Source organism: Leuresthes tenuis, unplaced genomic scaffold, assembly GCF_036924035.1.
Source record: "Leuresthes tenuis unplaced genomic scaffold, fLeuTen1.0.hap1 SCAF_10, whole genome shotgun sequence".
In the NCBI taxonomy this organism is placed as follows: domain Eukaryota; kingdom Metazoa; phylum Chordata; class Actinopteri; order Atheriniformes; family Atherinopsidae; genus Leuresthes; species Leuresthes tenuis.
In genome coordinates this window covers 36,703,188-36,727,526 of record NW_027325364.1, presented here as the reverse complement: position 1 = coordinate 36,727,526, position 24,339 = coordinate 36,703,188, and the positions used below count along the sequence as shown (strand labels likewise).

At 40.5% G+C, this 24,339-nt stretch overlaps 1 protein-coding gene across 2 annotated transcripts in view; it reads left to right on the top strand.

Annotated features, from left to right (window-relative positions):
* The window catches only part of cdk14 (cyclin dependent kinase 14), a 228,156-nt gene that overhangs the window by 69,618 nt on the left and 134,199 nt on the right, over positions 1–24,339 (top strand). For both annotated transcript variants that reach the window (XM_072395031.1, XM_072395032.1), the window contains 4 exons: positions 3,120–3,214; positions 4,282–4,361; positions 5,837–5,931; positions 19,881–19,943. In XM_072395031.1, coding sequence (XP_072251132.1) covers positions 3,120–3,214; positions 4,282–4,361; positions 5,837–5,931; positions 19,881–19,943 — 333 coding nt within the window. The remainder of the gene's footprint in view (positions 1–3,119; positions 3,215–4,281; positions 4,362–5,836; positions 5,932–19,880; positions 19,944–24,339) is intronic.

Below are 24,339 nucleotides of genomic sequence, written 5' to 3'. Positions count from 1 at the left end.
TCCATAAGCTGGTTAGTCATTTTCCAAAGTAACAACTTCTTCGGTATTCTTCCACGTACGATCGTGAAAAAGGTTTTAAAATGCAGCTTGTGATTGAAGATTCAGCTGAAAGTGAATCTGGGTGAGGTTATTTTAAAGGTTCCATGAGGCATCTGCTACTGGTTTGGGTCAGAGTCTGGGCAACTGTCACCATTTGTTTAAATTGATCCAGATAAGGTCAGAAGTGTCCTGGGCTGGTTTTCTCCAATACTCTCCTGAGAGGGTTCGTTGTTTGATCAGCTTAGTCAGCACTAAGTCATTAATGTATCCACCCAAGTTTATGACACAGGTCTTTGGAAAGAGGGACTGAGAAACTCCCCCAAAATGCTTTCATGGGCCAAAGGTTGGTGTAAATTTGTCTTCCTTGATGTAGAAATCCCCCATCTGGTATTTCCACACTGACCATTCCACAAAAGAATGTTGGAGTCATTTAAAGTCTTAAGTTCGTATTACATTCCACACTTTAGTTTGCTACACAACGCGCACTACTTAGCCTACACGAACAGAGACCTCCAGCAGCCTTTGGAGTCTGGACACGATGAAAATGTTCCTCCTTGAACCGGGAGAAGATCAAGAAGTCGTCCAAGTAGACGAACACATATTTGTTCAGCATATCTCTCAGAACGTCATTGATGTGAACGTCACACCACCTTGCAGCCCGCTCTCGGGAATAATAGCGATAATTTTTTTTTTAATGTTTTCTGGCACCTTATGCACACAATAGTTTATTCAGTCATGTTTCAATAATATAATGAGCTTTATAGTCCTCTGATGAAATAACTGCCCTTTGGAAGGTTTTCTGTGTGTCACATAAAAGAAAAAGATTTTAAATGGAACATCCATTACAACTGATATTGGACTTCAGTGGAATAATTTCTTTACCCAAACAAAATAGCATAAATTTGGGCCTTTATGACTCGGGAGTAGTTGGTGAGTTGAAGACTTTATGAAATAGTACAATGTAAATGAAAAATGTACATATGAAATGTGAGAAAGGAACTCTTTTTAATCATAGGTGTCTCTCCAATGTTCCCTTGGCCACCAGGAGTAGAATATCTTACTGTCTAACTGAGCTGTTCAACAGATAGAGTTTCACTTCCTGCTTGATCCCATGGGGAAGCGTAATTTGTTTAGAGAAGCTCTCAAAAATGCTGATCTTATTAGTGCTGTGGGGGTGGGGGTGGGGGGGCAAGATAGCAGGAGGGGAAAGGTACAAAAGCAGTGAGAACTGTGCAGATGTAGCCAAACTTGGTGCAGTGGTTGGGATGAGGTTTTCTTTGGCCTTTTATAAACATGAATGTGAGAATCATTTTAATATGAATTCACAATTATCAGTGACTTTGTCAACTGTGTCTACAGGTAAGAGCTTTCAGTCAGTGTGTATGCCACAAAAAGTCAGTATAAAGACAGTGTTTACACAAAAAAATGATAACTAACTCTGTATTGTAGAGACTTTTCTGCAAAATGATCTTTTCAGCCTGTAGGAGACTCCTGTCCCTAAGTGAACTTTTGTTCTTCTGGCCTTAAACTGACTATCAGAACAACTACATTTCAGCAGGATTAAAGGAAGGCCTGAGATGACATGAAATCAGTAAAACTGCAGATTAAGAAAAAACAGCTAACAGGTTTTTGAGTTGAGCTGGATCTGCTTTCATACCATGAATGTTGGACTCTCTTCAGTTCTTGTTTTATTTTTTTAAGTCACAGGAGGGAAGGTTCTGATTGTTGTTTGTGCGTATGCACCAAACAGCAGTTCAGATTGCCCGGCCTTCTTGGAGTCTCTGGGTGGCGTCATGGAGGGGATGTCACCTGTGGATTCAATTGTTCTTCTACTGACTTTAATGCCCATGTTGGCAATGATGGAGTGACCTGCAGAGGTGTGATTGGGGGGAACAGCCTCCCTCATCTGAATCTGAGTGATGTCTTATTTTTGGACTTCTGTGGTAGCCATAGATGCTCCATTACAAACACCATATTCGAGCATAAGGTGGCTCATAAGTGTACCTGGTACCAGGCCACCTTATGCCAAAGGTCATCAGACCTGCGGCTGTATGTGTTGGACACTTTGGAGAAGAGAAGGGCAGAGCTGTCAACCGATCACCACCTGGTGGCAAGTTGGATCCGTTGGAGGGGAGACTGCTGTACAGACCTGGTAAGCCCAAATTAATAGCCAGGGTGAACTGGGAATGTCTGGTGGAGGCCCCTATCCACGAGGTCTTTAACTCACACCTTGAAGAGAATTTTTATCACATACAGAGAGAGGTTGTGGACATGGAATCTGAATGGACCAGGAAGAGCAGTGTTTTTCACCCAGGTAGTGGAACAGTGGCCAAGGCCGTTGCCAGGAGAGCAGGAATGCAGGTCAATTCCATGATTTAGTTTGAAAGCAATGCAGAGAGAGGCACTGAAGTTGAGACAGGACCGAACAAGACAAGAGAAGCAGGAGAGATATGGGAGAGGGAAGAATCAGGAGAGAGTAGAAATGCGACCGCCTTCGTTGAGAGCCGGAAGAAGAAGTTACTGAGGGGGATCATGGGAGTCCGCAATATTGGCACTAAGTCAAACTTGTTTACAGTGCATGTTGTAATCATGCCAGGGCTGCCCATTGTCACAGATCCTGTTTGTGATTTCATTAACAGGATCTCAAGGCATAGTCCTGGAAAGGATGGCAGCTGGTTTGGGTATCTCTGGGTTGCATCTCTGCTTTTTGCGGATGATGTGGTTCTGTTGGCTTCTTCAAGCCAGGACCTTCAGCATGCACTGTCGCGGTTTGCAGCTGAGTGTGAAGCGGACGGGATGAGGGTCAGCTCTTCCAAATCTGAGGCCATGGTTCTCAACCAGAAAAAGGTGGAATGCTCTCTCTGGGTTGGGGATGAGTCCTTGCCTTGGATGAAGGAGTTTGAGTATCTAGGTATCTTGTTCACAAGATGGATGGATGATGATACAGTGAGCAGTTTGTGATTTTATTATCTGTCATAGACTCATGATGTCTTCTCTTAAATCCTCTGAAGCTTTGCTTTTCTGGGTTAATGAAATTATCCTTTCATTTTACCTTTTCATATATCTCTCTCTCTTCTTAGCCAACAAGCCCCAAATTTGGAAAGGCGGATTCCTATGAAAAATTGGAAAAGCTGGGAGAGGGTTCATATGCGACAGTGTACAAAGGAAAGAGCAAGTAAGTTATGTGTGCACATTGAATCAGTCAGTGGGGTTACATGAGTGCCATCAGATCAGATTAATGGCTAAATTACAATTAACACTGAGTTATTCAGTTCATGTAGACACCTTAATCTGACAGAAAATCTCATCAGAATGGTTTATGCGATCGGATTAAGACCTCGAGATAACTCGATCCAAACGTACACTAAACGTCTAAACGGTAAACAGCAGAAACATGTGGTGGATTGGATTGAGCATTTTTGTTGTTATTGTTGTTAGTGGTGAAGACGTCAACAGGAAGTGGCTCTATTAGCTATAGTTGAAATGGGTACAGCGCCACCTATCATACCAGGGTATGAAATGCTTTGTGCCAGTGATTCGATTCATTCACCGCCATATATCCAAGGATAATTACCCTCAGATAAGGAGCAGAACCCAACTATAGCTATAATCAAGTTAATCTCATCATATAACCCCACAGACTGTTTAATTCACTCACTCATTCCTCTTCATAGTTTACCCATGCATGTAGTGAAATTGGAAATTGAGTGGGCAGTGAAATGAAAATTTCATAGGATTTTTGAGTATCAGTGCTGCAACTGAATCAATTAATTCAATGGAAAAGAAAAATAATTGTTATATTGTGTAATTTTATGTAATAGTGCTTCTTTTATTTGTGGAGCAGCAAACCTAAGAACATAGTGCATCATTTCCTTTCGTTGTTGGATGGATGTTTTTATTCCCTGATTCTACAGTCATCTCGCATGCTCAGTGGTTTGGTCCTTTTCTCCCAGGTTTTTCAAATTATATTTCCAAAAATTAAAAGTTCGCACTCTGTAAGTGTAAAAAACTCCACAGACTCTAATCTTCTCAGTGATGATATTTTTTGCCATTCTTCACTACAACAGCTTTGATTGGTGAGCTTCATTCACCTGTAATCCGGTGTCGTTGCCGAGTTTCACTCCACTGCTGCTAAATTACATTTCATTAACTTAACAATCCTCAGTTTTCTGGCTTCACCAATTTTAATAGAATTTTTTTTAGCACAGCAGATTACAATGCTGTTCTTTGTGTTGTTATCAGGGTGAATGGGAAGCTGGTGGCTCTGAAGGTGATCCGTCTACAGGAGGAGGAGGGAACCCCCTTTACAGCCATAAGGGAAGGTAAGATGTTAATGGGTGAAAAAATAACTTCAAGCACAGGAAAAACAATGTTTCGCATATCTCTGGAATCCCTGACTTGAAAAGTTACTTGGACGCTGTTTAAAATGACCAGGAAGACAGTTTAACAATTCAATTAACCGGCTTTTGGTTGCAACAGTAAGGATGAATGATGAGGATCAGGAAATCATAAGCTAGTGAGAATATGCCTGATGTTTCAATTATTCTTGTTATTCATTCTTTGAAAGATTGATAATTTAGCTTTCATTGTTGATCTGCACTTTTGTGTTCCAGCACTGAAATTCAATAAGAAAGTCAACAGAATTATTTGCACTGATTAAAAAAAAATCTTGTTCTTATTTATAGTAAGTACATAATTCAAGTGCAAAGATTCATGCTTGCAAAAGGCCACAAAATGAACAGATATTGAATAAACCATCCGTACACGTACAATTCCAACTCCCCAATAGTATGGATACTGTGTAATAATGATCATAATAATAATTGTAATAATGATAATAAATGTTGTCATTATTATTGTTCTTCTTATAATTATCATTAAAGGGGAACGCCGGTATTTTTAAACCTCAACCTTATTTCTGGCATGAAATACGTTTATCTACTCACCGAGAACAATTTGACGAAAGTCACTAAGTCACTAAGAAGACTGCCTGAAAACACAGATCATATTCTATTACATAGAACCTACAGTGAGAATGAGTTATGATCAAAGAGGACCTGTAAGCTCATCAACTCTGATTTGTCATATGTCATTGATACAGAAACACTGCACAGATTTTATGGCGTGAATCAATTTGGCATTTAAAATGTTGGTTGTTTGAAGAAATATGGTTAAGTTTGAATGAAAACCATTGATTATGTTTTTACAGAATATTATCGCTTACCTCTCCTGTGGCTTATACAGTAAGCAGAATACAGGAAAAGGTATCTAGTTGGTATTAAAACTACAGATAAAAGAGGATTTAAAAGAGGCTTTGTGATATGCTGTATACACTTCAACGCATTCAGTCTTTTTTTCTGGGGACAAAGACCGTAATTATAAATCTTGAAAGGGGTCAGAGATATTTTTTCTAGCTAATTCAGGTGCTGTTGCACCCTTTAAGATGAAAACTTTCACTTCCCACTCCAACCTGGGAACTGTCTTCTGGTTATGACTCAAAATGTAAATTGACAAGCATGCCTGAGAATGTTTAGATCACACCCAGTCCATCCAGTAAGACTTTTAGTAATGGGGATTTCAGCATCTCTCCAACACATAATCTCACTGCTAATTAGCATTGCCTCATACATCCTAAATGTGTTAAATCCACCCTGTATTTTCTCTTTGTGCTTGAATCTTTTCCTAATCCCCTGTGTGCACTGAGCCATTCTAACGATGCAGCAAATGATCATGCCGTTCTGTTTTCTCAGCAGTAGTGTGACACTGTGTCTCTGTCTGTATTCTTCTGTACTTGCAGCATCACTTCTGAAAGGCTTGAAGCATTCCAATATTGTGCTTCTCCATGACATCATCCATACCAAGGAAACCCTGACTCTGGTCTTTGAATATGTGGTGAGTCTACACTCTGTGATCACTCATTTGGGTCCTTGACTGGTGGACCATAGAGGCCTGAAATTACAGTGATAATCTGTTTTTAGTGTTTAAAAGTAAACGAGGCCACATATTTTAATCACAATCAGAAGTCAATCCCTATGTGCTTTTTATGATATTTATATAGCGCCAGATTACAACAATTGTCATCTCAAGGCACTTAAGTAATATAGTCCAATTCAAGCCAATTGGAATTCAATTCATTGTAATCATAATCCAATTAATTCATATAGAGCCAATTCAAAAAATTAATATCCTAGCTAAGGAAACCAACAGATTGCACTGAAACTTGTCTTCAGTCCAATCTCCCGTCCTGAGCCTGAGGGACTGTGGAAAGGAACGTCTCCCTTTTAACCAGAACCAGGAAGGGTGGCCATCCGCCTCGACCAGCTGGGGTTTGAGAAGACAGAAAAGAGGGAAAAGAGGGGGGAAAAACACCATAACACCATTCAAAGGATACCTGTTGGAACAGGGAAACACAAGTTAATAACCACAGTAATGTCACATGGACATAATGTCATTTGAGAAATTAAACAGGGGGAAAAAGAGAGCAAAGTGAGGAAAGGTGTGACAGAAGAGGTCCCCCAGCAGTCTAAGCCTATAGCAGCTTAACTATGGGATGTTTCAGGATTACCTGAGCCATCCCTAACTATAAGCTTTATCAAAAAGGAAAGTTTTAAGCCTAATCTTAAAAGTGGAAAGGGTGTCTGCTTCCCGGACATTTACTGGCAGCTTATTCCACAAGAGAGGGGCCTGATAACTGAAGGCTCTGCCTCCCATTCTGCTTTTAGAAACTCTGGGAACAACAAGTAAACCTGCAGTTTGGGAGCGAAGTGCTCTGTTAGGAAAATATCTTACAATGAGTTTCAACTTTTTAAACTAGCCCAACAGAGCACAAACTGATGTGCAGAAGAGGAGTACAGAAAAGCCAGAGATATACAGCGCTCAGCATAAATGAGTACACGCCCTTGGACAAGTAAGACTTTTATCAATATTTCAATGAACACGAGAACAATTTAGAAAATTCACACAAGGCTGTGTTTTATAGAACACTTGTTTAACTCCATAACATGAAATTAAGGTTAATAATATAACTTAGATCAGAAAATCTTCAGTTTTACTCAAATTAGTTGAAGCAAAAATTAATACACCCCTCAACAAAAACGACTACATCTAGTATTTTGTATGGCCGCCATGATTTTTAAGGACAGCAACAAGTGTTCTAGACATGGAATGAACAAGTTGGGGACATATTGCAATGGCTATCTTTTTCCATTGTTCAAGAACAACCTCTTTTGGAGCCTAGATGCTTGATGGAGAGTGATGCTCAACTTCTCTCTTTAGAATCCCCCAAATGTTTTCGACTGGGTTCAGATCAGGAGACATACTTGGCCATTCATTCACCTTCACCCTGTTCTTCTTCAGAAATGCAACAGTAGCTTTAGATGTGTGTTTTGGATCATGGTCGTGTTGCAAAAGTGCATGACGAGCAAGGGCATAGAGTGATAGTAGTATCTTCTCTTTCAGTATTGAGCAGTGCATCTGTGAGTTCACGATACCAACAATGAAATACAGCTCCCCGACACTAGCCCCACCCAAGCAGCCTCACATAAGGACACTGCCACCATCATGTTTCACTGTAGTCAGTTCCAAAAACAGTGGGCCTCATTCAAGAACATTTTCTTATTCTTATTCTAAATTTCTCTCACTTTTTTTGTATGGTGTTGTACGAACACGTCACGTCAGATTCAACAAAAGCTCTTCACTTCGGAAAGGTGTGTAAACGACCTGCGTAAACATGATGAATTCCACCCGTGCGTACTTAAGTGCACGTGCACGAGGATAGTAAATTTGCATACTCAAAATACATGCCCAAATAATACCATATAAGGCTATGTTTTCTCTTTCCTGTGCCAGGAAGTGTTTAGTCATGAGAATGGCATCCAGGCGCAAAAAGAACAACTTTACTGGCTCTGAGATTGAAGTTCTGCCTTCAGAGATCCAAAAAGAGACGTGTGGTGGAATTGGGTTTGATCGGCGTGTTTCTCTCTGGAGTTGTAGCTTTAGCAAGCTGCACAGTCCTTGGCAATCTAAATCTGCATTGGAATCCGGTTACACTTCCCATTAAGTCAAACAGAATAATGTCAGCATAATTATGGGGTATAATGTATATATTTATTCATGATATCTTCAAAGTAATTAAATATACAATCCATTAGTCAAGCAAACTTGATTCGAATAACAGCGGACTATTTTACACAACTCCTACGATAAGTCTGGATCACTCGTAAATTCTGTTCGTACCTGAAAGAAAACACAAAACACGAAAAAATTGGTGAATGCGCAAGTTCTTCTTAAATCACTCGTATGCACGATTTAAGAACAATTCTGTTCGAACGAGTGGTTCTTGAATGAGGCCCAATGATCTTTCTCTCATCACTCCAGAGGACAGAATATCTGTTGTCTTCATCTTTTTCAGCATAAGCCCTTTCAAATTCTAGGCATGCTTTTTTGTGCGTGTGCTTTAGGTCAGGCTTCCTTTGTTTGTCATTCCTCTGCAGTGTGCACCATATGGTGTCACCGGAAACAGTCACTCCAGTTTGGCTTTCTACTTCTTTAGCTGCCTGCAGTGAACATTTCTCATCAGAAGACGCTCCTGTCGAGATCTTAAAGGGGAACTCCGGTATTTTTAAACCTACACCTTATTTCTGGCATGAAATACGTTCATCTGCTCACCGAGAACAGTTTGGTGAAAGTCTGCGTCCTTCGGAAGACATTTAGATTCCTCGAGATCCATATAACGGAGTGAACAGGGCATAGACGATGCAGCCTCTGAATAAGGCATTATCTGTCTTTATTTCACCAATACTTTAAGAAGAATGAATGAATGAACACATACACGTCCAGCACTTCCATCTTTCTTAAATTTTCGGTTCACTTTGGCTACAGTATTCTGACTGATATGTAAAGCTTTGCTGATCTTTTTGTAGCCCTCACCTTTTTTGTGTAAAGAAATGATATCCTCTCTCAGGTTTCGTGACATTTCTCTTCCATATGGTGCCATTGCTGACAGCATGAAATGGGAAGCGGTTTTCTTTGTGAGCAATGCCCTTTTATTGTCACCTGTCTGCTTGACACCACTTAAATGAATAATTAGACTCACCTTTGGTTGAATTCTTGTTAATTCGAATTTTGTAGTTTTAGGTTTGGCTTTTCTCCAAAGACTTTAATTGGGGTGTACTCATTTTTGCAACATGGGCTTGAATGAATTTGTCAGGAAAATCACTTTTTTGTGTGTGCAAATCAACAAATCTTGTTTGGAATAATTGGCCCACATTTGTGGGAGTATTTTGTTGTATACTATCCCATAGAAAATGTTGATTCTGAAAGGAAACTAAAGGTTTTCTGAATAAATCTGGAGGTGTACGCATTTATGCTAAGCACTGTACCATTGACTCAACTTTTAACGTCCAGCACAGGGATAAATGATATGGAAAGTGGTTCTAGTGGACCGTGTTTGGCATATTGGTTAAATTAGCCAAGATTAAGAACTGAATGACTTGGAACCAACTCAAACTGCCCATTTAGCATCTCTTAAGGCTTGTAGGATGCTCCTGTGCTCCTGGAGGTGGGACAAACTATGTAGTACGGATGGGGTGTTTGTGATAGAGCTGGAACAAGTTCAATAAACAAGCTTAATTCCAAAAACATTGGTAGGCTGTGCAGAATGTAAATAAAAACAGAAGTCAGCCAAGCAATATCTACTTGCAATAGAACATAGAAAACATACCAAAAGTGAAACATTTTACTTTTTAATGAAGAATATAAGCTCATCTTGAATTTGATGCCAGCAACACTTCTCAAAAAAGTTGGGACAGGGGCAACAAAAGGCTGGAAAAGGAAGTGGGACTGAAAAGAAACTAATTTTGCAATTAATTAGGTTAAATGACAGGTCAGTAACACGATTATGTATCAAAAAAGCACCTTAATGAGACAGAGTCTCTGAGCAGTAAAGCTGGGCAGAGGTTCAACAGTATGCAGATAATTGGGTCCACAAATTGTGGAGCAACCTCAAAAAAATCTTCCTCAATGTGAACTGTGAAGACTTTGAATATTCTATCATCTACAGTAGATAGATTCAAACGATTCAGCGAATCTTACATCTCTGTGTAGAAGAGGCACAGTTGATAAATCACTCCTAGATGTCTGTGATCTCCAGGCCCTCAGATCTGCTGTGATTTTGTCCTGGAAATCACTGCATGGGGTCAGGAACACTTCCAGAAATCATTGTCTGTGAACACAGTTCACTCTGCCATCCACAAATGCAGGTTAAAGCTCGGTCACGCAGAGAAGATGCCGTATGTGAACATGATCCATAAACACTGTCATCTTCTCTGGAACAAAGCTCATTTAAAATTGACTGAGGCAAAGCAGAAAACTGTTCTGTGGTCAGATGAGTCAAACATAGAACTTGATATGACCGGAGGGGGGGCGCCCTAGGCTTTTTGAGCCAGGGGCAGGACCGCCGTTAGGCGGCTGCTTGGTTTTCAGGATTTGAGAAACTCCGTGCTTTCCGGCCGCATTCGGGCTCCGTGTTCGGACTGCTGGGACAGACGGGGCGTCTCGGTCTCGCTACCCATGGGGCGGTGCCGATTGGGGAAGGCAGGGTCGGCGTGGGAACCGGCCCTGCCCGTTAGTTCCATTCGGACCTCGTCAGACGAGCCTGCAGAGCCGGAGAAACCCGCTGCCTGATGCCCACAGGTGGGCCGGCGGGGGTCCTCCGAAGGCAAGCCACGTATGCCATTCGATCAGACAGTAGAAACCGGCGGGACACCGGAGAAATGCTGCCCAACAGACACTCAACCCGACGCGGCCTGTTTGCTGAGCTTTTCTACTCTGGTTCTGTTTTCTAAAAACCAGGTTTCTGAAATCGGGCGGGTGGTAATTTCCTCAGACTCCAATTATCTGGTAGGACGGGAGAAGGGGCCTTCGACCCACTCTGCCCATCTCCCCTTCTCCCGTCTTGTGACAGTCGTTTTTCTCAGGCTCAGCTCGCGCCCCTGGTACTACAGGAGAGTTTGGAAATTTTTCTGAGTTTCACCTCGTGCCCCTGGTACTGTAATGCTCCTGCATTGTAAGGCAGATACCCATCCGCCCTTCAGCTGCCCTCCCCGGCTGCCAAGCAGCCTCTTGCCCCCTCCTGGATCCTCCAGCACGTCCAGGCCCCACATGAGCACTCTGCAATCCGCCCTTAAGCTGCTCTCCCGGGCTGCTAAGCAGCATCTCCCTCCCCCACCTCCAGGACTTCCAGGCCCCACGTGAGCACTCTGCAATCCGCCCTAAAGCTGCCCTCCCGGATTGCTAAGCAGCATCTTGCCCCCTCCTGGATCCTCTAGCACTTCCAGGTGAATCTTCCAAAATTAAGAGGAGAGGGGCCATCCAGCTCTCAATTCAAAGCCTGCATCTCTGATGGTATGGTGGTGCATTAGTGTCTATGGAACTGGAAACCTGCACATCCATCAATGCTGAAAGATATATACAGGTTTTGCTCCAATCTAACAGCAGACACCTTTGCCTCATTTTTTACTGAAAAAGTGGCAGCTATAAGCAAACAGTTTACCGGACCTTGTACCACAAAATTTGCATGCAGAAGTCCTACTGCATCATTTTACTCATTTACCCCTCTCACTCAGAGCAGTGTGTCTAAACTTCTCACATGTAGCCGTCCTACTACATGCCCGCTGGACCCCGTTCCTACTAATCTTCTCCAATCCATTGCTCCTACTGTAACGGCAGCAGTCACGCATGTGATTAATGCTTCACTGACTTCGGGCACATTTCCTACCACATTCAAGCAAGCTCCGGTTACACCGCTGCTCAAGAAACCTTCCCTTCTCCTCCCGTTTCTGTTAAAATCATTGAAAGGGCGGTCTTTAAGCAGGTCACCGATTACCTCTCACATAACAACCTCCTTGACCCAAACCAATCTGGGTTTAAAAGTGACACTCCACTGAGACGGCTCTGTTAGCTGTGACAGAAGCCAGAGCGACAGCTAAGTCCTCTGTACTTATCCTGCTCGACTTATCGGCTGCATTTGACACTGTCAACCACATTATCCTTTTGTCCATGCTCTCAAGCATGGGCATCACAGGGAGAGCACACTCCTGGTTTGAATCGTACCTCACTGGTCGGTCCTTCAAAGTATCCTGGCTTGGTCACACTTCTGCAGCGCACCACCTCGCCACAGGGGTCCCCCATGGCTCAGTACTGGGACCTCTTCTCTTTGCCATATACACCAACTCACTGGGACAGATCATCTGATCACATGGCTTCTCATACCAATGTTATGCTGATGATACCCAGCTCTATCTGTCATTCCCACCTGACGACCACACGGTCTCAGCACGAATCTCAGACTGTCTCTCTGACATATCAACATGGATGAAAGCCCATCACCTCCAACTTAACCTCCCAAAAACTGAACTGCTTGTCTTCCCAGCCAAACCAACCATACACCACAGCATCTGCATCCAAACTGAATCCCTATCTCTTGCTCCATCAAAGGTAGCTAGAAACTTGGGTGTCATGATTGATGACCAACTAACCTTCAAAGATCACGTTACCTCGGTTGCTCGTTCATGCCGCTTTGCATTACTAAACATAAGAAAGATCAGACCATACCTGACCCAACATGCCACCCAGCTCCTGGTGCAGGCCATGGTCATCTCCCGCCTTGACTACTGCAATGCTCTCCTAACTGGTTTCCCAGCCTGTGCTGTGAAACCTCTGCAGATGGTCCAGAACGCGGCGGCGCGTCTGGTCTTCAATCAGCCTAAAAGAACACACGTCACCCCTCTGTTCATTGAACTCCATCAATTCAAGTCACTGATGTTAGCCTACAAAGTGCTTAATGGAGCGGCTCCCATCTACTTGAATGCTCTTGCAAAGGCTTATGTCACAACTCGGTCCCTCCGTTCGTCCCAGGATTGTCGTCAAGCAGTGCCTACACCACGCCTAAGACAATCCAAACTCTTTTCATGTGTCATCCCAGGGGCGTCCCTGTCTATTTTCAAGAAATTCTTGAAAACCCAGCTCTTCAGAGAGCATCTCCTATCCGAGCACTTACCCTGTACTTCCCTACCCCCTCTATCTCTGCACTTTATCTTTCTGCACTTCCTTCTATGCCTGCACCCTATCTCTACTCTGTCACCTCTGACAGAGTCGGACTCGTGGGTTCCTTCTATGTAGTTTATTGTTAGCTTTTTATATAGCTTATTATATCTTCATTTGTAAGTCACTTTGGATAAAAGCGTCTGATAAATACAGAAACATAAATAAACTATCCAGACGACATCAAGAAATACCTTGCTCATTCTTTGAACAAGACAATGTTAACTCACATACTGTCTTTTGGTTCTCATAATACTATGTAGCAAGCAAAAGTGTTTTGACTGTCTGAACTCGTCTTCCCATAACATTAAATGGCTAGTAATGTCTTTTCCTATAACATTGAATGTCCCTTTCCTATAACATTGTGTGGCCAGCAAGCATAAACAATATGAATAGCAATAGCACCATTTTGTTGTCAGACAACTCTGAGCAGCTTCCTGACAGGTTGTGCGGACTTGTCTCTTTCTTGCAAGAAATAAATGTTTTGTGTTAATCGTATCCAGCGACTCTGAGCCTAATTTTGAGAGAATTTTTCTAACACATATGAATTTAAAATAACCAATAGATCCACCAAGTCCTAATTGCTGGACATTTCACAGTAGTCCAATAGGCCGTTGGAAGGAAATGTTAACCACCCCTGTTCCAAAATACATTAGGTCACTGTGTAAAATGTACATATAAACAGAATGCAATTAACTGCAAATCTCTTAAACCAATATTTCATTCACAACAGGACATAGAAAACATACAAAAGCAATGTCGAAAGTGACATCTTTAACATATGATGTGTATTTTATTATTTTTTCTTTATTATGCTTTTATCTTGTTGCTTTTACCTTGTAGCACTCTGAGATCCCTGATGAAGAGTGCATTATAAATAAAATGCATTATTATTACTAACTAGAAAATTTCTGGAAATTTTGATATGGTCATGCCCTATTGCCCATTTCTGCCCTCTTGCTGCTTTGCTTTGGGGTGGTAGTGCTTGTGTTGTGTTCTGTTTAAAGTGGTTCTGGTTGTGTTTGGGGTGCTGTTGTTAATGAACCACACCTGTTAGGTTGTGTTTCTGGTTCTGTCTAAGGTTGTGTTTTGGTTGTTCTGGTTGTGTTTGGGGTAGTTAATAATGGTGTTTGGGGTAGTTAATAATGGTCAAATAAACCACACCCCCTGGTGATTGAGGGTTGTTTATGGGTTGTTTATGAACCACACCCGTTATTGTTTGGGGTTGTTCTGGTTCTGTTTGAAGTGGTTCTGGTTATGTTTGGGGTGGTTAATAATGGGCGATAAACCCCACCCCCAGTAAAGGGTTGTTAATGAACCACTCTCCCTGCTTCCAGAGCACCCCGGGTCTTTGAACGTTTGAATGATGTCTCTACGATGAAATGTTGCCAGGCAACAAGCCTTCAAAATCAGCGTATGAATCAATTAGCTTCAAAATTAGCATAAAGTTAAAGTTTCTCAAAGACTGTAAATCCCAGCATAATGAGGCTATGATATGTTGTGGTCCAAAGCGTCCCGAATCTTTTAACGTTTGAATGATGTCTCTACAATACATTGTTGCCGAGCAACAAGCTTCCAAAATCAGCGTGTCACTCGATTAGCATTAAAATATCATCAAGTTAAAGTTAAATTTTTCAGAAACTGTAAATCCCAGCACAATGCGGTTACAATATGTTGTAGTCCAAATCGTCCCGAGTCTGTTTGAATGATGTGTGTAAGATACACTATGGCCGAGCAAAAGGCTTCCGAAATCAGCACGTGTATTCATTAGCATTAAAATTACGATAGAATTAACGTTGAAAATTCTCAAACATTGTCAATGCCACCCTAATGAGACTTAAGTATGTTGTAGTCCAAACTGTCCCGAGTCTTTAAATGTTTGAACCATGTCTGTACGATAAAGTTTGGTCGAGCAAAACCTCTCCAAAATCAGCATGTCAATCATTAGCATTAAAATTACGACCAATTTAAAGTGTCATATCTCAAAAACCGTAGTAGCCAGCATAACGAGACGCTAATATGTTGTAGTCCAAAGCGTTCCGTGTGTTTGAACATTTGAACGACGTCTCTACATTATAGTGCGGCCGAGCAAAAGTCCTCCAAAAATCAGCATAATAACCTCATAGCATCAGCTAATAGAGCACAAAAACATAGTGACTTAATGTTTACGTCATGCAACATTAGCATTTTAGGCTTCTCTGCAAAATGCTAATGATGCTAGTATGTTAGTATTTTAGCATGATGTTAGCATCTGCTGGTTCTGTCTAAGTTGGTTCTGGTTATGTCTGAGGTGGCTCTGGTTATATTGCATTCACTCTTAGGCTCCCCCTTAGGAATGCATAGGATTTGTGTTGCCATGGTAACAAGTCTCATGTTAATGGTTGAGCAAATTTAACGGTAAATTTCTCAAAAACCATAATAGCCAGCATAATGAGACTGAAATATGTTGTAGTACAACGCATCCCAGGTTGGGGAACATTTTAATGATTTTTCTACGATGACCTGTTGCCTAGCAACAAGCATCCAAAATCAAATTTACACTTTTTTTTTATTTAAAGTTAGCTATCGCAAAAACCGTAACACCTAGCGTAATGAGGCTTAATAACCATTTAGTCCGAAGCATGAAGTGCATGAATGATGTCTCTACGATAAAGTTCGGCCAGGCAATAAGCATCCAAATTTCTTCGCTTCCTGGCATCTAATGTTACCATGGTGCGAAACGGCCCTTTTGGGCGTGCACCCCCTGTTTATTGTTTTTACCTACTTATAGGCGACATACCTACTTATACCTACTTTCGGGCCGTTTAGCACCATCGCAATACGGGCCTGCCAAAAGGGTTTTTTGTAATTTTTTCGTACGTTTTTTTTCCGATTTTTTTTTCAGGGAGATTCCACTTTAGGAACCTTTTGCAGTTCCTATAACCTTTTCAGGAATAGGGCCGTTTTTTTGCGCATTCGGACATACAGGAACTAGGGACCACGGCCCTCGGTTCCTATAACCATTTTAGCTCCTTCTCCGAGGCAGGATCTTTTCTGGGTTCCATAGAAACACATATGACGTAGGTGTTTGGTGGTTGGTAGCTACGCCTCTTGTCTGAAATGTTTACTCATACGACACGGACACAACCGGCACAAGTTTAATAAGTTAAACTTACAAGTCCTCTTCTATGTCTGTGCAGAGTGTCTGTGAGCAGTGTCTGTGGCACTCTGCTCTCCTTCTTTCCTTCATGAAAGGAAGAAGTATCGCCCGCTGCTGGATTCTTCGTCTACTGACTCTCGCTGTGTGCTCTTCCAGCCTCGATCTTAAACGCCTGATATGATCGTCCATGATTAATATCACCTTCATGCAGACCATGAACACGGTGGCCTCCTTGCTCTCTATATTAGCTTCTTGGTGTTGTTTGTTTGTTGTTTTTTTCTATCCTTACTTTTCGCGGGTTTTGTTTTGTTGTTGAGTGTAGCGACAAAGTAACACGTCTGTCGCAGACGGTTGTGTCACATCAGTCCCTGTCAAGGTCCCTGACTCATGTGCGAATGCAAAATGAAACAGTTCCCCTGGGGAAGGGCTGTTCTTATAACGAAATTCGAGGTGGACAATTCTTAGAACTGCGTTCTTGGAACGTCTCTGTCCGAATGCGGCTATTGTCCCATTTTTGTCTGATATAGAATTCTAGCTGCTCAGCAGTCCTGGGTCTTCTTTTATTTGTATTTTAAATGTTTTCAGTCGGTGAAAGGTCTGGACAGCAGGCAGGTCAGTCCAGCACCAGGACTGATTCTGCTACAAAGCCATGCTGCAGTATGTGAGTTAACATTGTCTTGTTCAAAGAATGAGCAAGGTATTTCTTGATGTCGTCTGGGAGAGTGGTTCATTAACAACCCTTTACTGGGGGTGGGGTTTATCGCCCATTATTAACCACCCCAAACATAACCAGAACCACTTCAAACAGAACCAGAACAACCCCAAACAATAACGGGTGTGGTTCATAAACAACCCATAAACAACCCTCAATCACCAGGGGGTGTGGTTTATTTGACCATTATTAACTACCCCAAACACCATTATTAACTACCCCAAACACAACCAGAACAACCAAAACACAACCTTAGACAGAACCAGAAACACAACCTAACAGGTGTGGTTCATTAACAACAGCACCCCAAACACAACCAGAACCACTTTAAACAGAACACAACACAAGCACTACCACCCCAAAGCAAAGCAGCAAGAGGGCAGAAATGGGCAATAGGGCATGACCATATCAAAATTTCCAGAAATTTTCTAGTTAGTAATAATAATGCATTTTATTTATAATGCACTCTTCATCAGGGATCTCAGAGTGCTACAAGGTAAAAGCAACAAGATAAAAGCATAATAAAGAAAAAATAATAAAATACACATCATATGTTAAAGATGTCACTTTCGACATTGCTTTTGTATGTTTTCTATGTCCTGTTGTGAATGAAATATTGGTTTAAGAGATTTGCAGTTAATTGCATTCTGTTTATATGTACATTTTACACAGTGACCTAATGTATTTTGGAACAGGGGTGGTTAACATTTCCTTCCAACGGCCTATTGGACTACTGTGAAATGTCCAGCAATTAGGACTTGGTGGATCTATTGGTTATTTTAAATTCATATGTGTTAGAAAAATTCTCTCAAAATTAGGCTCAGAGTCGCTGGATACGATTAACACAAAACATTTATTTCTTGCAAGAAAGAGACAAGTCCGCACAACCTGTCAGGAAGCTGAGCAGAGTTGTCTGACAACAAAATGGTGCTATTGCTATTCATATTGTTTATGCTTGCTGGCCACACAATGTTATAGGAAAGGGACATTCAATGTTATAGGAAAAGACATTACTAGCCATTTAATGTTATGGGAAGACGAGTTCAGACAGTCAAAACACTTTTGCTTGCTACATAGTATTATGAGAACCAAAAGACAAGGAGGAGCCCCCCCCCCCCCCCCCCCCCCCCCCCCCCCCCCATCACAGAAACCCTTATTCTTGTAGATTTTCTCATAGTATAACTATATAATTTTTCAAACAATATGAAAATTAGAATAGTTTAGAAAGTTGCATTTATGTCTTCACACAGCATGGGTCCTCCTCCATAGATATATGTATGTTTCAATTCAATTCAATTTTATTTATATAGCGCCAGATTACAACAATTGTCATCTCAAGGCACTTAAGTAATATAGTCCAATTCAAGCCAATTGGAATTCAATTCATTGTAAAAACCTGTGTTTCACTGCCATAGCTCTGCAGAACAAACAAACCCAACACGGATTCCAGAGAGGTCTTTCATATTTTCTCTTTTTTTGTCGCAACTGTGGTTTTTCCTTCATACTCACTAACACGGCATGGTTAGACATGGGTGGTCACATGTCCACCTAAATGTTACTATATTGTAACAGAGACAGTATTAACAAAAGGTTCTAAACTTCAGAATTTTAAGAGATTCTATAGAGTCTCCAAACTTTGTCCAAATTATAAATAAAATGTGTTGTATTATTAGCTGGCCCCAATGCTAGAATAAACTCATCAGGCCTGCCTTAGTAATATTAAAAATACTGGTAGTTCAGTTTCTACATAGAAAAGAAGTGTTCTACTAGAAATGGAAAGTTTCCCAGAGTTCGTATAAGAACTAGATAACACAGAAACTACAAGGTTTTAGAAAAGTCCTGATTCTCTCTTATCTTTTTCATGAAACAGCTGACAGTAGTTTTTGGTGGTCACATTTATATTCAGGTCAATCTTTGATCTTGATCTGCTGAGCAAGGCCAGATCTCTATACCAGCAGTTGCCGTGCATTTAATGAGACTGAAGATGGTGTGATGCCCCCTGTTGGTAAAAAAGGCAAAGGATCAGCCTCTGAAATGTGAGGAGACCTCAGCAAATTGTGTTTGAATTAAGAATAAAAGAAGAGATCAGTTTGGCTCACAAGTTTGAAGAGGAATATCAGTTAATTCTTCTCTCTGAATCCCCTCTGATTATACATTAATTTTACAACACAATAAATATTTTAGTTGTGATTCAACAGTCTTTTTTCAACAAGGAGTTACATGCTTTTGCACTAGTATCACTAATTGTTAGTTATTTGATTCAAATAATGAATCTGAATTGATGTGTTAGACTGCTGCCTTAAAAATCCTCCTGTGTTGAACACTGTTTTACATAAAGCACCAGAAAAAAAACACACAGAGCCATTAGCTCTGAGGGACAGAAAGATGGTGACATACACAAGGAAGTGAGGGAGAACCGACAGGTTCAAAGAGTGATATGTAGTATGAACAAATAGAGATAAACCTAAATAGAGAAGAGATGGAGAGCAGGGATTCTGATTAGATGGACAGGCATGTCTGGGTTGAAGCATCAGTGAATTATTCAGCAGGCTCCACTGTTGTGGCAGCAGTGTGAGATTGTAAATATGTGTGTGGTTTTTGAGCCACTGCCTCTACCATCCACAAACCTGCTCACAAAGCACCAGGGTGACCATAGGCAGACCACCATCACACTGCAAGCATGTCAGATGAGACAGGTTTACTAATAGTGAGGACATGGGCTCCACTGAGAACAGATAAACCTGATTTCTACTCTTTACATCATGACATTAAGAGGCTGTATAGCTAAAAGTACAACTGCATGTCCTCTACTTAAAACGTGATATTAGGAAAAGTAATACCTTAAAAGCCTCTATAGGAAGATTAAGTTGTATTTGCTTTTCTTTTCAGCACACAGACCTGTGTCAGTACATGGACAAACATCCCGGGGGTCTTCACCCAGACAACGTTAAGGTACAGTACAGTCTGCATAATTATTCTGAAAACAGCAAATTTCACACCTTGAGCTCATAATATTTTAAACCAACAATGTACTTCTACCATATAAGTGCCACACATTTTAATTCAACAGATACTGCAACTAGAAACAATTAGCTGTTTAAAAGTCACTGATAATGAAGACAGAACATCTTAATGAGAGGGGAGACATATCTCTCAGTTAACAAGACAATCAGGTTATTAGATGAAGAATTATGATTCGCCTTTTTCTTGAGGGTAGAAACATTTTGATGTTTCTAATGGCTCCATTACGGGAATAGTATGAGGAGTTTAAACAAAGTCAGTGCAAAGAGGCTCTGAAGGTTAAATGAGTCCAACAGCTGATTGTTCCACAACATCAGTGTTTTCATTGAGAGTGATTGCCAGTGTATGTTTGGTGGGAGAGGCTGAACTGAAGTTGTTCAAACTAATAAATCTAGACTTGTTTCATTGTAAACAGTCGTTATGTATTTCTATTTTCAACAAGGGCTATTAAAAAGACACACATTTAATGTATTTATGACATGTTGTCCCACCGTGGTATATATGGGATTCTGTGCAATGTTATCACAGAGGTGGGTGCTCAACTAGGGGGCAGAAAGTAGTCAGGATCTCAGTAGAATTAGTTGAGCCAAGCTCTGAGAAGAGATAACAAGTAAAATGACCATACTAATCACCAAAAAAGATGGGTGAAAATTGTACAATATACAGACAGGGTTACAGCTCTTTGTCTAAAGTACAAAATTGTAGATCCAGGCTTGGAAAAGAGAGGCTAGAGTCCCATGAATCCCAAAGGTAGTGAAGTTACAACAACACCCACTCAATATCAATGCAATGATCTCATCCTGGGTCACAATAACTTATCTCTTGTAACTACACAGAGAGCATAATAGGATAATTTGTCTAATAATTTGTGAAAACACTTGGGCTAGTTATCTTATGAATATTAAACCAAACCATTACTGATTCTGAAACAACCATTTGTTGTCAGTGATAGTGTTTGGAATCTGGTCATTTGGTAATATACACATTATAACCATTATAGGGTGTTTTAGTATTGACAGTGAGAGTGCAGTCAGTTAGATATCATCCTCTTTACTAATCACCAACATGGAAGTTATTGCTGAGCTATGCCTCCAGTGGTGCTGGATCAAATTAACATTTAGTAACATGCATTCAGAAAATCACTATTAATGTACTTTGTGGTCATGAACCTCAGAACTGTGTATGTGTGTGTTTCTCCAGTTTCAAATTGAAACTTTACTCAGGTTTCTGCATGACCTAGATTACTAAGGCTGTCTATGACTGTCTTGTATCACAGCACCATTAACTCTGTGTACTTCATGGGCTCGACTACAGTTTGTTAGCAGTACAGCTGTGAGTATGACCTCATTCAGACTGCTGCTGAAGTGCTCTTCTTATTAGATATTACCCAGTCAGTTGAAGGGCTGTGACTCAGTGACATCTCAAAAGATTAGTGGGAAAAAAGTGTGTCTACAAGCCAAACCTCAGCTACTATTTGCTCTTATGATTACATTACAACCATCACTATCAACCATGTCAATATCAAGCACAGGCAACCCACAGTAATCTGACACAGTCTGTGTCACTTCATGTTTTCTCACTAATTTCCTTGAAACTTTTCTTATCATTTTTCATAAATTAGCTATAAGTCACAAGCAAAGCTAACTTGATTTTTTTTTTAATTTAATTGATGTTTTTGTATATCTTTATTATGAATTATGCATCACATCTTATTCACTATACATTTTTAAAAATATATTTATCCCCCCTTTAAAAGAACAGTATGTCAGATATTCCATGGGTAAAAGGTCAAATATTACCTTATGCCAGTCTAAAACTGTAGGTGGCTTATTTGAAATCCATTTCAGCAATATAGCTTTATGTGCAGCATATGTTAAACCATTCCACAATTTTTGACAATGAGATCCTTTTATTTGTGGGTGTGGTAATCCCAACAACAGACATACTGGGTCCAGGTCCAACTCCTTATTAAAAACCAGATCGAATTTCAAAGCCACTGCTACCCAAAAATCCTGGACATGCACACAGGTCCATACAGTATGTATAAAGGTACCAACTTCCACATTACACTTCATACACGGAGCTGATTTCTTTGAGTCCATCTTGTGTCTGAGCTCAGGTGATATCTGAAGGTGCTGCAGTAACTTAGATTGTAATTCTTTTGCTCGATTACATATGGATATGTTGTTAGCATGCTCCCATATGTCTGCCTCCATAACCTCGTCTATTACCACCCCAAGGTCCTTAGCCCATGTTTGCATAATTGTATTGTTAGCCTTATTGGACTTATAAAAGGCCTCATAGCATCGCCTTACTATAGCCTTGTTGCTATGAATTTTGCATAGTAGCTCAGTTGGTGACATTTACAGAGTAAATTTATGCTGAATTGGATTCTGTATAAAGCTTTTGACTTGTAGGAACCTAAGAAAATGTGTGTGATAAATTGTATTTCAATCTTAATTGGTCAAATGACATAATTCTGTCCCATCAGACATCAGTTCTTTTTTACCATTTCTTAATCATGTTCCAGGCCTTTAGTATGGATTTAACAATAAAATTACCATCTGCAACCTTCAGTTTATTTGGATTCAGGATAAATGGGAGAGTAGCTAATTGTAACGGTTTACCTAAATCATATGCTTCAATATCGAGCAGAGACAGAGTCCGAGTCATTTCGTACTCAATCTATACTAGATATCGAAATTGGGATGCCACTTGATACAGTCTAATGTTGGGAATTGCCAATCTGCCCAGCACTGATAGCAATTGCAATTTTTGCAATTTTTTGCAGTTAAGATCATTTTTATAAATGATCTTAACCAACCATTCACCGTCTTGATAGTATTATTATTTAGTAGGACTGGAATCATTTGAAATTTGTAGAGCAGCCGTGGTAAAATATTCATCTTGATCAAAGAAATTATTCCCAGCTATTCTCACACTCAGATAGCTGTAGTTCTAATTTCCGTTGCTCTTCTTGACGCTTTCGTTTTGTGCTTTTTTTTTCACAAGATATAATCCAACCATGTGAATAAGCCTTACACATCTCCCAAAAAATAGAAGGAGATACATCAGGTGTGTCATTACATGAAAAGATTAGCTGAAACTCAGTCTGCAAGAAAGATATGAAATTCGGGTCATTCAACTGCCATTTACTCGATCGTATATATCAGGAATCAGGAATATCTTCAACTGTTCTCGGTGAGTAGATAAACGTATTTCATGCCAGAAATAAGGTCTAGGTTTAAAAATACCGGAGTTCCCCTTTCAGTAAACCGGGGCATGGTCTGATATTGTAATACTCCCAATGTCGCAAGATGAAACAGAGTACAACATTGTTTTAGGAACAAACAAGTAGTTTATTCTAGAGCCACTTTTATGCACTCCAGAGAAGAATGTGAATTCTTTGTTGTTTGGATTTAATGCTCGCCACACATCCAAATAGCCTAGTTCTTCACATACATCAGCTGTTGCTCGTGCTCGTTTAATAGGGTTAGTTTTTTCAGCAGGTAACTTATCAATGTGAGGGTCTAATATGTCATTTAAGTCACTGCCAGCAATTAACTGAGCACAGTCCAACTCTGCTAATTCTGAGAAAGCTTTTATTATGAGATCAGGAGGATGACCTGGTGGAGCATAAACATTTAAAATAGAAATGTTTTCGTCAAACAGATGTCCTTTTATTGCAACATATCTTCCTGCATTATCTTTAGTGCAGGATTCCAGCATAAAAGGAAGCCGTTTGTTAATAAGGATGCAAACTCCTCTGCTATTGGACATGAAAGACGAAAAAAATACTTGTCCCACCCATTCCCGTTTAAGTTTTTCATGTTCTGTGTCTTTTAGGTGTGTTTCCTGAAGTAGTGCTATGTCAACCCCTTCTTTTTTTAGATGCGTACCTCTAATATTCCATGTACATACCTTAAGTACAGAATTTGTCATGGTAGATGTAAAGAATTAAATACAGCGAGGATTGGTTATTGCCTTAAGTCTGTATGCATTATACTATCCATAATCTAATTCCGTCCATGTGTCATACCTTGTGACCGGAAAAAGATAAACCAACGGAAAAAAAACAATTTGCTGCACTGCCTTCCATAGCCCTAGAATAAACCCCTGAACACAACTATATACACACAGTCTCCCATGAACTAACAAACTAATGGAACTCAAGATAGAGAGAAGGGTGGAGACCCCAGCTTCAGAAGAGAGACCCTTGCTAGGCCCTCTTAACCTTACTTCAGATGCGGTTATGATGTTCCTGAGTCTGCAAGATCGAATACAATCAATTATTATATATAATTATCAGCCCGAAGTCCACTGAGGT